The 17,623-nt window shown below is 41.5% G+C and overlaps 1 protein-coding gene across 2 annotated transcripts in view; it reads right to left on the minus strand.

The window, feature by feature from the left end:
• ctnna2 (catenin (cadherin-associated protein), alpha 2) overlaps window positions 1–17,623 on the minus strand; it is a 352,125-nt gene that overhangs the window by 274,802 nt on the left and 59,700 nt on the right. For both annotated transcript variants that reach the window (XM_059337500.1, XM_059337510.1), the window contains 3 exons: window positions 13,437–13,603; window positions 12,073–12,192; window positions 9,891–10,157 (listed from right to left, as the gene is read on the minus strand). In XM_059337500.1, the coding sequence (XP_059193483.1) occupies window positions 9,891–10,157; window positions 12,073–12,192; window positions 13,437–13,603 (554 nt within the window). The remainder of the gene's footprint in view (window positions 1–9,890; window positions 10,158–12,072; window positions 12,193–13,436; window positions 13,604–17,623) is intronic.

Raw genomic sequence — 17,623 nt, forward strand, 5'->3', positions numbered from 1 at the left:
CAGGAGTTCCCTGCCAGATATATGCCTTTGCAGAAAAGCTAGCCTCCACAGCAGGACTCCGTGTTTGTGTGTATTCATTCACATGGCCATATTATTGTCCAGAGATAATGAAAGAGTATGTGTGGGAGGAAATAGTGTATTTCAGAAAGTCATCAAAACCTTTTACAGAGTACTTTAGCGTTGTGTAGCTGAAGAGGATGGTCAAATTGGCCTAAAGCAAAGGTAGGCCCCCTAACCTTGCTTTTATGTTCGTGCATTTACCCTTATAAAATGAGACAAAATTGACAAGAGGGGAATTCATTCTAAACCTTAGCCTTTGCTCCAATGGTAAAACTGGACAATGGCTTGGGAGTGTGTTTGCGCTTGTGTGTGTTTTTGTGCTTGCATACACTACATGTAGTGTATGTACAAGAGCCAGCGGGCCCTGCATCCATGAGATTGAACAGAGCTGAGTGGGCAGGCTGGCAGGTGGGGCTCCTACAGAGAAGACCTTGACTGGAAGGCAAGATACCATTTATAAAAAGAAAAAAAAGAAAAAGTAATTTGCTGCACCTACTCAGAAATCACCTCCCAAGAGTTTTATGCTGAGAGAGGTCAGAAGATGCAGTGAGGCAATTCAAGTTGTATGTTGTTGCCATTTAATTTAGGGTGGCTGTCTATATATGGAGAGAGTGGTTGGAATATACTCGAAAAACACTCCGTTAATCATTTTCTTTCCTTCTAACTGAGAATGTGAGCCAAGAAAAGCGGTGTGAATTTTGCTTATAACATGCAATACTAACAGAGATAAATTAAAGCAAGCCTCAGAAGGCTGGGGATACTTGAGGATGCATTGTTATGATAAACCATCTGATGTATTGTGATAAATGTCCTAAAGTACTTTCACTGTGTTGCGTGCATTATCGAGACATGTAAATGCAAGCTGCCAAAGTGCCTTGGCACCGCATCAGTCAGTCTAATCTAACAAGACGAAATCTATAACTGGAGATAAACAAGAAGAGCTGAGTAATTCCAAAAGTGAGGTTTATGTAAAAAGAAAGTGGAGAGGCTGATCCGATGGACCCAAGGCTACAAGCACCGACTGTAACTAGTATGGATCTTTGAATCCTGTTTACCAATGACCCCCCCTCCCACTCTCCTGCTCCCTCCACAGCTCTCCCGTGCCTCATTGCCATCACGACAAGACAGGCAGTGGCTAATTACTGTACAGCAACAAACAAACCAATACCTCTCTATCTCCCTGGTCATGTCCCATTACTTCAGCTTAGTTCCCCTATTCATATTTCTCTTGACAGGTGCATCTGTCCATGGAGAATGAGGCAGTGTTTCAATCGGCAGGCAGAGGATGTCGTAATTTAGTGGTGCACCTCTGGGCTAACACATGGCTCAGCCAAGGTGAAAATGACGGAGGGAGTGGAGTTATATTGAACACAACGGGGTTCTTGTCAATAACACTGCCACTTGGCATAGTGTTCGATGCTGTTATTAATGCTCGGGATCTGTTCGCATCTCTACATGATGTGTGCATCTGTGCGTGTTCGTGTTTGACCTTCCCCGGCAAGTATCTGTAGGTGTAATGTTTTGGGATATACTGTTTTCCTCTATGCCAGCTTCTCACAGGCAGCTAAAGAATGTGTTGAGCACCCACATGTTCAAGACGAATCAATGTGAGTCAAGGAGAGAGAAAAATCGGGGGGGGGGGGGGACAATGCAGAGGGAGAAAAGCAGCAGAGTCTGCGTGTGTGTCTGGGCACGCGCATGTGTGAAAGAGAGGAAGAGGAAAGCAGGAGAGAAATAAGAGAGAGTCTGAAATGAGACAGCAAGGATAGGAGTGCACAGATTGATATAGCAATTACCAAGAAAGCTATCCCTCAGTTAGGAATACATCTACATACATTAGAGCGGGGCTGCTCTCCAGCCACTGTTTCTCTGAGGTTGGCTCGGCGTCGTCTCATACACAAACGGAGCACGCGGAAAAGGTCATCACTGGGCAGTCACTGTGCACACACTAACAATGAAGAGCCCATCTATCGTGCATGTTGCTCATAATGCCAGAGAAAGAAATCCATCTTGTTGGCAAGGGAAGAATGAAAACGAACTCCCTAAAAGAAAAGCAGACGTCTATCTTCATACGCAGGCTCAAAAAAAAGAATGACAGACAGACCAAAAAAAAAAGGAAGATCAGCTTCTCCTCACTGGTTTGATGTCTATCATGTTTATTGAAATTCCGAAATCAGCTGTAATTCAAGGACCGTCTCCGTGCGTCATCCCGTAAATATAAACGTGGTCAATTACCTGTCACTGCACAGATGGACGCATGCAGCATTCCCGAAAGCGACTTACACTTGGAAGCAATGCTTGCTCGCAGTGAGATTCAAAGGACTGGCTGTCATGCACACTTTCCCTGAGCTAGCAAGTAAATCCGGTTATAGTTAGCCTATAATGTATGCAGAGAGAGGATGGGGCATATGCTTGTGCAGTGTGACTACAGGCCCTGCAATATATAGAGAGGAGAGTTTTGCATGAAAATACAATGCTGCTACCAAATGGGCTCAGAGTATGCATGTAAGCATTTCAAACACCTCTGTTGGTTCAAGGTACATCAGACAATGAGAACAAAGCGCGAAAGGGAGAGAGAGAGGGAAAAGGAGAAGGAGAGGTGAGGGGGAGTAAGAAAGATGCTGTGTAAATAACCCCCTGAAAAAGAAAAAGGAGGTAGAGGACAAGCAGATGGAAACAAAAACCATGGTAAAAATGATCCAGTGCGACTTGGATCTCTGCCGCGGGCTCATAACTATGCTCTGCTAGTGTATGCGTGTTTGTGTGTGAATGAAATGACTGTCTGTGTGTGCCTGTGCTTGTGTGTGTATGTGTATACAGTACACATCAACTGAGCCCCATTCACTGTGTGTGTGGTTTTTTTTTTTCCAGATAGCTGTAGGTGTACCAGAGTTGTAATGACACAACAGGGCTGGGATGAGGAAGCGTGCGGCACAGGTCTGCTCACTGTGTTGTTCTCTCTCTGCAGGCATGTGGCAGAGAGGAGAGCGTTATTATCCAGCAGATGTGGGCCGAGGGGTCAGATCGACGAGGCTGTGTCTGCCAAACTCTAATACCGAATTCCCTTTGACTAAGCTCGTTTCAAGGGTCTACATACATCAGACCAGCTCGTCATCAGAAGATAGCTACCATCTCATTAATGGCACAAAACCATACAAGGTGAAGTAGGCTCTTGCTGTGAGCTGAGAATGAGCCAGACTGAGAATCTCTGTTTCTAAGGACTTGCAGCAAAAAAAGATAAAAATGGAAAAGCTTGAGAGAGGGTGGGGAATAAAGAGAGGGAGAGGATGGATAAGTGATGAAAGTAATTAAACACTGCCATCTGCTGGTTATGATGTGAACATACTGCATGCTTCCTTCTGAGGCTTATGTATTGAACAGCTCCACCTTTGACCACCTGTTTGCATTGTTCCGACCAAAGCAGATATGACACACGAAGGACATATCGCTTGGCCGAATTTGACATAATCACACAAAAAAAACCTTCCAATTCCCTGCTCAGAAAGAGGCAAATTTAATTTGCTGGTAGAGAGAGAAGGAGCGGCGACAGGGTAATCATTTTGATGCGATCACAATTATGTTAAAAGACGTCATCCCCATCTTCTCCCCACTCTCCTTGGCTCATCTAATGGAAGGCAGCACCAGCAGAGAAGTAAAAGCAAAGACCTCATTCTTGTACAGGCAGGGCTTTCCTAGCTCACTTACATTACCCGAGTCATGGTGTATCTTGTATTTCTTCACACTAATATAAAAGAAGTCTATGAGTAAAGTATAAGTACTTACTTTACAGCTGCTCACAAGCTGATGTCTTTATGTGTGGCACTTCAAATGAGTGTGAGACAGCGGGAGAGACCAACAGAGTCACAATTTTAAAAGCCTTTATCGCATGCTTTTAACTGTATAAAGATAAGGAGGCACACAGTGGGAAAATGACAGGGAGACAAAGAGCGATTTCTTTGCATATTAAAATGTACACGGCAGTTGCAAGGTGAGAGGTACAGAGTTACAGTTGTCTGTTTCCTGCCTGCATGTAAATGCTCACAGATAGTGACCAGTGCTGCTCAGAAAAAGACCTATCTTTGTGTACATGCAGTAAATAAAATAGGGATATTACCAGCACTATAAAACTAACTTATTATACCTGTCGATATTTGCTACAATGAATTCATAACTACACTACACTTGCATATTTTGAGTTCTTTAAATCTAACAGAATTGCTACTCTGTGTATGTGTGCTGTGACCTAAAAATCTACGCCTGTGTGTGCTACAGTGTGTCTTTACCCACATACCCGTAGGGCCCTGACTCCATCTGTCCTCCCACTGAGCTCAGATCCCCAAATAAAGACTTTCATTCCAACATGACAGGGCTTTTCCTGCGTAGCGAATTTTAAGGTGGCCATCCTCAAATTCTGTGCCGCCTTTCCTAAAACCTGACTGTGACCTCAATAATAGAAACTATTTGAGGACTGTTGTGTTAAAGCTCTGACTGCCGACTGTTATTGCAACAATTGAATCAGTCCAGGACGGTACTTGGTGAAAAGACTATGGATGTGGATGCCTTATCAATAAGAACTGACCAATGTTATAGTAGGTGATTTGATCACTTTTTTCAGATTGACCTGGTTTGCTTCATCCACCCAAGACTAGAGAAATGTCCAAAGGATGACTCCCCCCTCCCCTTAGCTTTATAGTTTAGCAAATATTATAGATCCAAGATGAAACTAACAAAAAGGCAGGACTGAGAAATAGTTGCAATTACAAATGCTTCTGCTACTTCAGCACTATGGACAGCGTGATGGATTTATCAATACACGGCGCAGTTAGGTTACAGATATTTCAGAGCCACGGCCGGGGCCAGATAAAGGATCAATGACTCAGGCAGCGTAGACTAACATATTCAGCTATACAACCCCTCTGTCCCTATACTCGCTCTGCTGCAAGGGGATGGAGAGGGGGGATGGCAGCTTTACAAGGGGGATGGATTTTGATCATTTTTCTAAAAAAGGGGGATGGTATCCCTGATAATCTGCCCTCAAATCACAGATTATATTTCATCATAATAATAAAAAAGATGTACATTGGTGTAGAAACTTACCATTAGTCAAAAAGCTAGAAAAATGACAGACAGCACAGACAAAAGCGCAAATATGTCAAGTAGCATCAAAATGGCAAAGTTTGAAAGTTGTGTTAATAAACAGTATGTGACAACTTCTACATAGAATGCTTTCAAAATGATTGTTAATAATTAAAATGTTAAGAAAATGGAAATATTACGAAAAATATAAATATAATATAGATATATAATACGTAAAAGGTGCATTTTTGCAAGCAAAACTTTCACAACGCACACACAGCATTCAGAAAAGAAACCCTCGTAATATATTTGATGCCAAACTCTTAAAGGTAAAAGGTGGAGGCAGGGCAGGTTGATGTCGCCTCTTTGTTATATGCCAAACGACATTGAAATTGAGTGAATTTGAACTAATGCTGACCTCCCCTTTCTCTCTTAATAGATCTTGTACCTTCGTGTCCTAAGTTGACTCATTCCAAAATAATTCTGGGTGTCAGTTAAAAAGAAGTACAGATGAGGTCATCCCCTCTTTCTTGTCTTATTCATAAGCTGCCCTTTCACTCCAGCTATAGACCCGCATCTGTGCTCTGCATTTAAAAATCCCGTCTAACCTTTCGTGTCACCGACACCGTAAATGTTCAGGAGCTGTTGAGGCAATGTGCTCAACATCCTTGCCATTTCCATTTGAGTGGCATATGAGCCACAATTGCCCTTCATAAACATACAGAGTCCTCAGGATGTTTTACCTTATTAAAGTTGGAAAATAATCCACTGAGCAGCCAATCTATATTCTCACTGATGTCTCTCTGTTGTTGTGCTGTTCTTACAGATGACTGCACATTCTTGGCATTTAGGTAGGCTGTGTTCTTTTTTTCAGTCAACCGGAAAGGAACATTTGTTTCGGATTATTCATTCATCAGTAAGTGTAAGACGGATATGAGTTATTGTCAACACTTGACACGTTTCTGTATCCTTGTGTTCCAAAATGTCCTGTACCGTCTGACTGAAAGTGGCTGTAAGAAACACTCGTGACAGAACAGAGAATAAAGGAGACAAAGTCAATCATCAAAATGAGGGAACAACTTGTCCACACTCACTCACTCCATTGATGTCCACTGATTAAATGAGCACCCTGTTAATAAGAAATAAATAAACTGAAACCAGCCCCATGTATTAAAAGCTGTTTTTTCTGGATCGGCTTTGTCTATCTGAGTCTGTATGTGTGCTGCACTCCAATCTGCCATCCATTCATCCAACCATTGCAGAGGACTCAAAGAATGAGTTACAGATCAAAGCTGACTTAGGACAGGGAGCAGCACCCCAAAACAGATAAAAGCAATCATCCAACTCTGAACTCAATTACTAAAAACAAAGCGAGCGTGCATGCGAGGGTTTGTGTGGATGGATAGAAAAAAATGAAAAGAAGGTGGTGGTGAAGATTATCTGGAAAACAGTGTACAGCTGCCTCCATTGCATCATTATATTGCAATAGTTTGTATACCCTAAATGATATGCACCATTGTATGTGTTTGTTCGTTTAATTTATTGATTTATTTAACAGGCACCATGCACAAAGCAGTCCATGATGCGGAGTAGGTGGTAAAGCTAATTTGCATCTGTGGTCCCTGGGCATTAAACTATTTAATAACTTGCATATGTATGTGTGCATGTCCTTCACACCAAACATAACCACTTACAAAACATGCAGCCCATGCAGATATGTGCGGCGAACAAAATTCTGCAAGTGCGATGTCTCATAGCCTAGTATATCAGGTCATTACTATTCTGAGAGGATCTGACCATAGTCTGTGTCTCTGTGGTAAGTTAGGAATTAAACATGCTCCAGCTTCAGGCAAGCACAGAGGGCTAAGCAAAGGGCAATTTGTCTCATTTAACTGCTGCCTGTCTGCCTGTCTGCCAAATAGAATCAAATTATTCAGGTCTTTTGCTTTTCAAAAAGTCTGTACTGTTTTACATAAAAACAGAGTCGATGTGATTAAGACCGGCCAAGGCCTCGTGCAGCATAACAGGAGAGCAGGTTCAGCGGAAACTAGAATTTAGTTCTTCTCAAAGCCCTTTGTGCTCAGTAGATGATAGAGTCTATAATTTTCACACTACTGTTCTGACAATTCTCCTTACAGCAGCAGCATTCAATGAAAAAGATAAACTACTTGCAATGTCCAAACATTACCACAAGGGGTCACTCATATATTGATAAGTAGCAACTTTGTCCTCAGTAACACTGAGAAGTACAGCACATTTTCCATGGACTTTGTTCATTCCATTATTAAAAAATAAAGCATTGTACTTATAAAGTGCATATAAACAGTTTAATAAAACGTTAGAGTGGGGAAAGATGCATGTTGCCAAAGAAGAAGAACTCTGCAGTGTATATAGGAAGTATATGTCTAAATGTATGCGGTTCTGGTCAGCTCAAATTAAATCAGAATATATGAAAATTAGACAGTATCATGTCATCTAAGAGTCTATAACTAGAGGTCACGTATTTTGACTGTGTCATTGATCACAGCATTACATATAATACATTTGCCACAAAATAAATACAAGTTATGGCTAGTTAGTCAATCACAAAAACACTCTCTAATTACAGATCCAATCAGAGCATTTACTGCAATTGATCTCATATCACTTGGAGTTGAAGTGCCTTGAAAATTTCTAATCCATTGTACTTACAAGTTTGCATGTTTTCTTTTAATTTAAACATAGCGTCTATTGTTTCCCATGTGTGTTATGTCATCCAAACTTCGGTAATTTAACACAATATCTCAAGAGTACGGGTTTATTCATCAAATCTAATTGTCATCTCAAAACTCAAAGTGTGTGTAAACTCCCTACGTCCTCCGAGGTTGGTTCCTGTGATACATACAGATCTTATTTTATTCTTAAGCATCTTCCTAAAGACTCCTGGCAGTTCAATTATATCGGCATTAAAGTGGAGCAATAAAGGAGCAGAACTGCAGAATGTATTCAGGTCCATTACTTTAAAATAACTGGGTAAGGTACCTCCGTGTTGAAGAAAGATGACTGTGTGACATTTGTCAATCTTTAGCAATAAAATCTGGGTTTGTAACAAATAGCCGATCTGATTGTGCTGACACACCGAGATTAGATGATTTAAAGAAAGATATAACTATTGATCCCGGTGAGAAAAATAGGCAGAACGCAGAATTAAGTGTGTAGCAAGTCATATAATTCAGTGGAAAAGCTTAACAAGAGATAAGGCTGCTGCTTTCTGCTGCCAAGGCTAAACTTCTGGGAACACTATACAATACCAAAAGTGCTATTAAATTAAATATCACTCAGGTGCAGCGGGTATGCTTTCTAATGATGACAACATTGCCACTTTGGGGCTATAAAAAGATTTAATATTCATAAAATTAGCACCTATTCTATAGAGCTGCAGTGATTGGAAAACCATGCATTACACAACCCAAATCACAGTGCAGTTTATGTCAAGGTTACTTTATTGTCTCTTATCAGAGAAAACTGTGTTGGAGAAAGGGAAATTGCCGCACCAAGACCAGACATCACAGTAAAACACAATGAATATTAAATTAAAATGAAGTGAGCTGCTTAGATTGCTTAGAAGCCTTTTTTATAGCTATAGAAGGGTCAAATTCTTGAAAATGCTGGAATATTTATCAGCTCTCCAAGGGAGAAGTAGATTGCTGTAATCTTCTGTGCTGTTGAGGGTCTTAAAATGGAAATGTGCAGCATTAATTTAAATATCTAAAATCTACATGTATATGCTAACACAATTGCAAGGTCTTAAAAAAATATTTGAAAGGCTGAAAGTGCATCTTATATCTGAGAAAATCTTCTACATGAATAAAGTATTACTTTCACCCTTTCCTCAGTGGCCTCAGAGAGAGTACCTCTGGTTTCTTGCCCTCCGAGACAGTTTTGCATTCAGCGTTTTCATGAGGATGTTTGTAATGAACATTGGCAGTGCTCCAGATCGTGATCCAACCCCTAAACCCACCTCCTGACCTGTGGAGACATGATCGCCTAAACAGCAAAAAGCCTTGAACGTGTCAGTAGTTCACCATCGGTATCTAACCACTAGATGGCAGCAGTGAATCATGTCTTTGGAGAAGACTGCTCCAAGCAAAAATAAGATTGCATGTGTGTCAAACATAAAAGAGAAATAAGAAGTAGTATTTAAATGTTAGAGTGACACTGAAAATGAGTTTGTATTCAGTTATTGAATGAGTCAGTATGAAAGGCCGTGGAGCAGCGACACTGGCAGCTTTCACAAAAGTGGTGCAGATAAGAACTCCTGATGTGCCATGCAGCATTTCTAATACATGTGTCATGTCTCAGTAGATAGTGCAAATGTTAACATGCACACAATATAGGTCCCATGAAAATTAGATAAGAGTGAAAGTTTTGTGTGTGGCAGAAAAGGAAGTGACAGAAGGAGAGCTGGACCTGAAAATGTCAGATCGTGTTAATGTGCCAACAAATGTATAGTATCCCCGCTGTTATATTTAAGCACAGTGTGTTCTATAATGTAGTCATAAGTGAGAGAGTTATATGTGGGGGAAAAACAGCTTGTGCATTCAGGAGCTTCTGTTTCTGTGAGCTTTAAGACAATGAAGATGTAGGTGTGTTCTTTAGAGAATTGTCTTGAAGGTCAGGTGCTGTCAAAGTTAGAATATGCCAGAGTCTGAATACACACTATATATGTGCTAGGTGTACTATTTGAAAGAGGAACATAATGTTTGCTGACTTACATCGAATTCATTGAGGGCAGCAGCCAGTTCTCCAATGCCGGCGTGGCCGTGCTTCTCATCAGTGGGCGAGGTAGCCTGAGCGGCACTGGAAATGCCCCCTATGGCCTCCTGAACCTGCTTGAACACGTAGTCTCGGTTGGCACGTGTGGCCGCCACATCTGGGTGGCGCAGGAAGGCCTGTGAGGCCGTGTACAGCATGGTGGCGTTTTTCTTCAGGGCCCCACGTGCAGCTGCCATCTCATCTCGACACTGAGGGTCTTTCAGTTCCTGAGAAGGTGATAAAGGTTCTCAAGTAAGCACAAATACCCACTTACTGTCAGTCCTTAAAGAAAAGTCGGCGCAAAGAAAGAATAAGAAAGATCGTACACAATAGATGACAAAAGAGTGTATTTTCTGTTTGAGTGTTGGTTAAAAAGACAGAGACATTATAAATCCACAATATAGCCGAACAAAGCAAAAACTGATCCTACTTCATGACATTTCCTGTCAAAACACAAGTTCATGTCCCGTCTGATGAATTGGTATTGTTCCAACCGAAGTTAGGACAGCGTCAGCAGATCAGCAACCCTGCAGCTGGATGGCATTCAGCTCAGTGTTTTGCTCTGGGACAGTTCAGCAGGGTGGATCCTTGCCAACATGACACTTGGAGGAAAAATCTTCTGAAAGCTTTATGTCACTGGGGGGACCATGTTAGATATTCTAACACTTTCATGTGTTATCCTCGTGGGTAAAATAACCACTGATGATGATGTTTCGCTGATTTACAGTAATAGGATAACATCATTTCAAAAGCTACTGAAAAACAGGGATTTCTAGCTTACTGTACATTTCAGCTAAAACTAATCATGTGGTAATACCATTTATGTTTTCCTAAAATGTTACAAAGTATATTTTTTATTGCCAGTACCCTAATTATATATATATATATATATATATATATATATATATATATATATATACATATATATATATATATATATATATACATATATATACTAATTAAAATGTGTTGGAACTGTCAGTGTTGTTTACAGAACTGCACAATTACAAACATTAATTTAAAATAGGTTCCTTACCTTCTACAATAAGCACATCACACATCAACAACACAGTTTCATCTTGTGTTACTACATCATCGTGGCAGTGTGTGTGTGTGTTTCTATAAAGCCTCGCCTTAAACAGACAATGCAAAACAGTGTTAATTTGGCAGCTATTTTAGATGAAGTCATGTTTTAGTTTCTAGACAAAAATGCTAATTAGTTTCAGTCACATATTAGTGATTTTCATCCTTTATAGTTTTAATGTAGTTTCAGTTAATGAAAAGTTCTTAGATTTTGGTCAACTTTAAGTCTATTAGTCAAAATGGTTTCTTTCTGTGCAAAACCAATAATAATAATAAAAATAATTTTATTCCAACTGATCTGATGAAAAAGACAGGTTGAGTGATTAAGAATGCAGCTTTGCAGTTACTCTGAGTCCTCCTGGCTGTGCTCATTAGTGATGCGTCACTAATCAGTCGCATCCGCCGACCTGCTATGAGAGCCAACCACCCAACATGCAAAAAAATGCATTAATCAACCACCCAAACCTGACCAGACACTTAAGCCACAAACTTTATGACAGAGAGAGTGGAAGAAAAAAAAAAAAAACATTTTGTCATTTTGTATGTTTTTTCCCCTTCAACAGTTTTACATGTTTATATCAGATACACAGTTGTGTTTGATGAAATTGGTGCTGAAAAATTTTTGTCATTGAAAAAAGGTGTTTGACAAACATATTTTGTCATAGATTTTGTCATCAAATGAACAGTGATGCAAAGTAGATACAACTGAATCGTTATGGATTCAGGCAATATTTTTCAGAATTGGACACCAAACAACTTTTACACATCAGTGATTGATGTCTTATCAATCAGGATTCCCTCTGCATAAGTTTGATCGTGGCTACATTTGTTTTTCTTGTTTTTTTTTTGTTTTTGCATTGTCACACCATTAATCTCCAGTTGTTCACCTGTGCTGCACTCAGATTCAGAAATCCCCATGACAGAAGAAGCCACAGTGTAGACAGTTGAAGGAGATTTCTCCTCTGGGAACTCCCTAAATGTACCTAAATGTGGAACACGTCAGGAGTGGTTTATATATTCTGAGAAGGACAGAGCAGCAGCCAGGGGGCTCCCAGTTACCTGCTGTCTCCGGGCTGCCACATAGTTAAGCTTCACCATCTCCTTCCCGAACTCCTTGAAGCGGTTGGCCAGGTCCTGCTCATTGGTTGCATTCTTAACTCCCTCCAGTGCCTCCTCCACCTGTAACATACACAGAAATAAATAGTGGATCTTCTAAAAACTCTGTGGATGCACCAGAAAACTAGCAGCACAGCGATTTAAATAACATAATTGATTAGCAAACCTTAAATGCTGCACGATACATTAAAGTATAACAATAATAGTGCGCTGTGTAATTGCAAACAGGTTTAAAAAGACAATAACCATTTAGTTGTACAGTTTTAATGGGTCTCACTTCAGCAATCCCCATCCCTTTTGCGGGTACACTTTGATTCTAAACTCCTCTCTATCCCTAATGAAAGTGGCGCACAAGATGTAATGGAAAAGAGAGGAGAGCGAGAGATAACTTTTAAGTGGCCTTTGATGGCGCGGCTTATACTGGCTAGAGTTAAGCCCCTCTGTGGGCCTCAAGAATGAAGTTGGAAAAAAGGGACTCTGAGTGCGAGCGTGTTTGTAAGAGAGAGACAAAATGAATGAAAGTGCATGCAGGCCTGAGTTTGTTTCAGATTATACCAATTGCATATCATTCTTTCTCGCACTCTGTATTAACTTCTCTGTCAAAACCCCGGGCCATTTTCACAATAAAGGACTGAGAAATCTTCGTTCTACAAATGATGCTGCAGTCGGTGAGTGGGATGTGTATGTGCAGTTAATCACACCAGGGCACCATGTTATGATATTAATACAGTACAATCAGATGTGTTCCCAGGATACTCCCACATGCCTCATCTATATGCTAATGTGTGCAGAGGTTGTGATAAAAGCATACATTGCTTATGTGGACTACACAACACCAGGAAGACCTTTTTTTAAAAGTTCCCCTCCTCTCAATAATGTGTTTTTCTTGTGCTTAAAGTTGAATGTTTGAGCGTCATTTCACAGAATGATGTATGTTCAGACTTTGGCACTAAAAGGAAGTTTTACATTCATCTGCTGAATGTGCTCATTGAAAATTATGACATCACAACTAGTTTGGAAGTCGATTCTGGACCATTTTTCGACTTGCAAAAGTGTGATGTGGAAACTTAAAAGCCTTCAGTGCAAATACACTGAGAATTGACTTTAGAGACCTGTTGAACAGCAGCTCAACCTATATCCTGATTTGATTCTTGATTTTTAGTGGAAAATAATTGAAAATGTTTTTGTGAAAAAGAAAATTGGAATCTGAGAAAAAATGATATTAATTGAATTGACTCCTACTACTGTTCAAAAAGTACACTGTCTTCCGCAGACAGAACAAAATATGATGTGATGTTGAAACTTACAATTTTAAGGTGGGCCAGCAGCCTCATGACATCAGCCATGTCAGCAAGGATGAGCAGGCGGGTGACAGCAGAGAGCAGGGCGCGGGCAGCCCTCACCATGGTGCCGCGTTTAACAGAGGAACACGGGTCATCGGCAAACTCTGACGAGGCAATACGCATCGTCTCTCCTGCAAGAGAGAAAGGAGAAAACTGTAGGTGAAAGAGAGTGACATGGTTAAATCCTTTACATTCTGGATGCCTATTATATAGAGAATCAGGGTGAGGGGACACTTGATTTTTAGGGGGAGATAGCAGGTCAACAGTAGAAGTGGTGTACAGCATGTGAAAGCAGGAACCTGAAGATTAATTCCAGATGCAGCTTAGCACTGTTTGCCAAGTTGTTCTAGTGATAAATCTGTAATAAAAATCAATAAATAAATTACAATAATTAAAGTGTAAAAGGGTTTAAAACATTAAGGTATATGAAGTATGGCATATCAAAATATAGGCATTACCATGTAGTTATTGTTCTTGTTTATTCATTAAATCACTAGAAAACATGCTGTATCGGGATATATGTGGTTATCCCTAGCCCTTGTAGAAGATAAAGATACATTGAGATGAGTGATTGTTTCTTGAATCCGTGTCTGCACTGCCTACAACCCATTTAAGACCCACGACTTACTTCCTTCATCCAATTCAGAGCTCATAAAACTATGTTGTTTGTTAGAAAGTAGATCAGAATTTGGCTTCAAAGAAGCCCCCTTGTGATCCAACCCACACAACAACCGAAATCAATGAGCTTGTAACCTTAAAGCCTTACAGAATCATCATGACTGGTGAGCCGTTCCTCCGTATACTGGGCTGCAAAGTGGTTTAGTTATGACCTCCCTTCAACAGTTTTCCCTTAGATCAAGTAACATTTTCAAAAACATAAATCCCTCCATTTCTCTGAGCAAATATCATCCCTCACAGCTCTAACCATCAAGACAAGCTGCATAAAAAGTTCTTGTCATTATTTTAGTACAAAACTTTCTTAGTTTAAAGCAGCGAAAGAGACTTTTTAAATCTTTGTTTACCAGTGCAGCTGTCATTTTGATGCTTGTATACAACTACCTATTGGTGAGAAAATAGGCTGTTTTCTAGATAATGATGCAAAAAGGCTTACTGCTGGGTCAGTAACAAAGTGGCAGCGGGTCAACTCTGGCGGTGCCAGCTCTCAAAATTAAACTCAACTCTTCTCCGGTACACTCTGCTTTATTCAACAAACATGTTTGTCTATCTTGCCTTCAACAGGGTGAGAGTGCCAGCTCTCTTGGCATAAATTAAAAATACTGAGCAAATTGAGCCGTTTGTCTTGTGGTGATGATGGATGCACAGTATAAACGGCCCTGAAACTGACACAAGACCTAATTAGAAAAATCTACCTTACACATCCTAGCATAATAATAATAATAATAATAATAATAATACATTTTATTTGGAGGCGCCTTTCTTGGCACTCAAGGACACCGTACAAAAAAGATAGAAAAGAAACAGCAATAAAATACACAGAATTAATAACAATACAATACAATAGATATATTGGACAGAGTAATTGTCATCAGAGGGAATAGACAGTTTTTTTTTCAGGTGTTTTGAGTTGTGATTTGAAATGGGGGAGTGAGTCAATGTTCCTGAGTTGAGTTGGGGTGGTAGTGAGTTCCAGAGGCGGGGAGCAGAGCGGCTGAATGCTCTGCTCCCCATGGTGGTGAGACGGCGGAAGGGACAGACAGGTGTATTGAGGAAGAGGATCTGAAGGAGCGGGAAGGAGTGGGAACATGGAGGAGGTCGGACAGATATGGGGGGGCGAGGTTGTGAATAGCATTGAAAAGTCACAAGGGTTTAGTGGTGAGGTAGAGCTGGGTGTCATCAGCATAGTAGTGGAAGTGAATGTTAAATTTGCGGAAGATATTGCAGAGGGAAAGGAGGTAGTTGATGAAGAGGAGGCACACCTGAGGTGACGGAGGAAGTAGGATGAAGTAGGATGTGAAGCAGTCCAAGGGGGTGTGGGTGATGCCAATGGAAGAAAGCCTGCTGAGGAGGGTGGCGTGACAGAAAGTATCAAAAGCTGCACTCAGGTCGAGGAGGAAGAGGATGGTGAGGAGTCCAGAATCAGATGCCATAAGGAGGTCATTGGTGATTTTGATGAGTGCTGTTTCAGTGCTATGAAGTGGGCGGAAACCAGACTGGAACTGTTCATACAGATTATTGTGGGATAGGTGAGAGTGGAGCTGGAAGGCAACAGTTTTTTCCAGGATTTTTGGAGCTGAGGTGCTGAGGTGAGGCAGTGATCCTAGGTTCTGGTGGATCTTCTTGATTTTTTCTATGAAAAAGGACATAATAGCATTGCAGGAGGCGGTTGTGTATAAGTGAGGGGGGAGAGAGTCCTGGGGTTTGGTGATATTGTTGAGTAGGGAGAACTGTGACTTGGAGTTTCCTTCATTGGCAGTGAATAAACTGGAGTAGTAGTGGGTTTTTGTGCTGGCAATGGAGTCCTTACAGTGTAAGATGTGGTTATTGTACATGTCTTTGTGTATAGTAAGACCAGTTTTTCTATGGAGTCGTTCAAGTTGCCGACCTTTGGTTTTCATGAGACGAAGATCAGGGGTGAACCAGGGGACGGAGACGGTGAAGGAGACAGATCTGTTTTTTAATGGAGCAAGAGAGTCAAGAATATTGTGGAGTCCATTGTTGTAATGACAAACCAGATCATGCGGGGTGGACAGATTATGGATGTTAAGGAGGCCGGAGGAGTGAATAATTGAAGTGAGAGTGGCGGGGTTAATATACTTTATATTCCGGTAAGAAATGAGGCATGGTGTTTTGGAGTTGGAGAGAGTGAGTTTTACTGTAAATGAGAGGAGAAAGTGGTCGGTTATGGGCAGATCATCAGCGGTTATGTCCAGAGGGGTGACACCAGAGCAGCAGATTAGATCCAGAATATGTCCTTTGGAGTGTGTTGGAATAGTGGTGTGTTGCTTTAATCCAAAACTCTCTAGGCAGGATGTGAAGTCTTTGGTAAGAGGCAGATTGGTATTGTCCATGTGGATATTGAAATCCCCCAGCAGTATTATGTTGGGTGAATGAGAGGAAAGATGGGTGAGGAAAGCAGCAAAGTCAATTAAAAAGTCACTATTCGGTTTTGGGGGCGGTAGACAGTAGCAATGGTGGTTGGAGTGGGACCAGAAGACTCAAACGTGCTGGAGATGGGCACAGATACCGGCGAGACTTTCCAGTTCCCACAATAAATTATCACGATACCGCCTCCCCGACCAGAGCCGCGGGATTGACAGATGTAAACAAACCCACGAGGAGTGGATTCGTTCAGCTGGGAAAAGTCCTGGGGCTGTTGCCACGTCTCGGTTAAACAGAGAAAGTCTACCTTACGGTGTGTGATAATGTCCTGGACGAGATGTCCCTTGCCTGTCAGTGAGCGGATGATAAGCAGAGCGAAGTTGATTGGAGTGCTGTCGCAGCTGGTGGTGGTGCTAGCCGACCGGGCTAGGCGGGCTAACACGTTGTGGTCGACAGCCCGGCTGGTGGAGTGTGGAGGGCGAAGAGTTCGGCGTCGAGAACTGGACCAGATAGACTTTATTGCTGTTGACGTGTTGTGTTGAAAGTGCCGACGGGACCCTCGGTGGATGTATCTCCGGCGGGGGTGGAAGATGATGGAGGTGAAGAGCCTCTGGTGTTGGTCCAGGCAGGTGTTTGCGTAGCCGGAGCAGGTCAGTGGCCGAGTACTGGATCAAGCCCGCCACTGGCAGGTGGACGGGCAGTACAAAGAGCCAGACACAGACAAACAGGATGTATGTCCTACCGGCCCACATTGTGGATGAGGACTCAAGCAGCGCTGACGGCCAGAAAACACCAGGTGAGAATCACACTGGGACAGGACAGGTGAGCAAATATTGAAAGCTCGTATAGACGATAGTGTCGGCAAAAGTAAAAGTAAAAGTATCCCAAGATGAGGGCAATTACACTGTCCGATTAGGTACGCCAGCGTTCACTCGTCAGCCATTACTCGAGTAACTACACTGTAAACATATTTAAAATTGCAGTTTTCGATACAAAGATACACAAGACAGAGACTCAAATACAGATTGCTGGTAGCGCCACGAGTCTGTCTAGCCTAGTGATGAGCTATAGTGAAGAGTGACAATACAAAG

Source organism: Centropristis striata, chromosome 1 (genome assembly GCF_030273125.1).
Source record: "Centropristis striata isolate RG_2023a ecotype Rhode Island chromosome 1, C.striata_1.0, whole genome shotgun sequence".
In the NCBI taxonomy this organism is placed as follows: Eukaryota; Metazoa; Chordata; class Actinopteri; order Perciformes; family Serranidae; genus Centropristis; species Centropristis striata.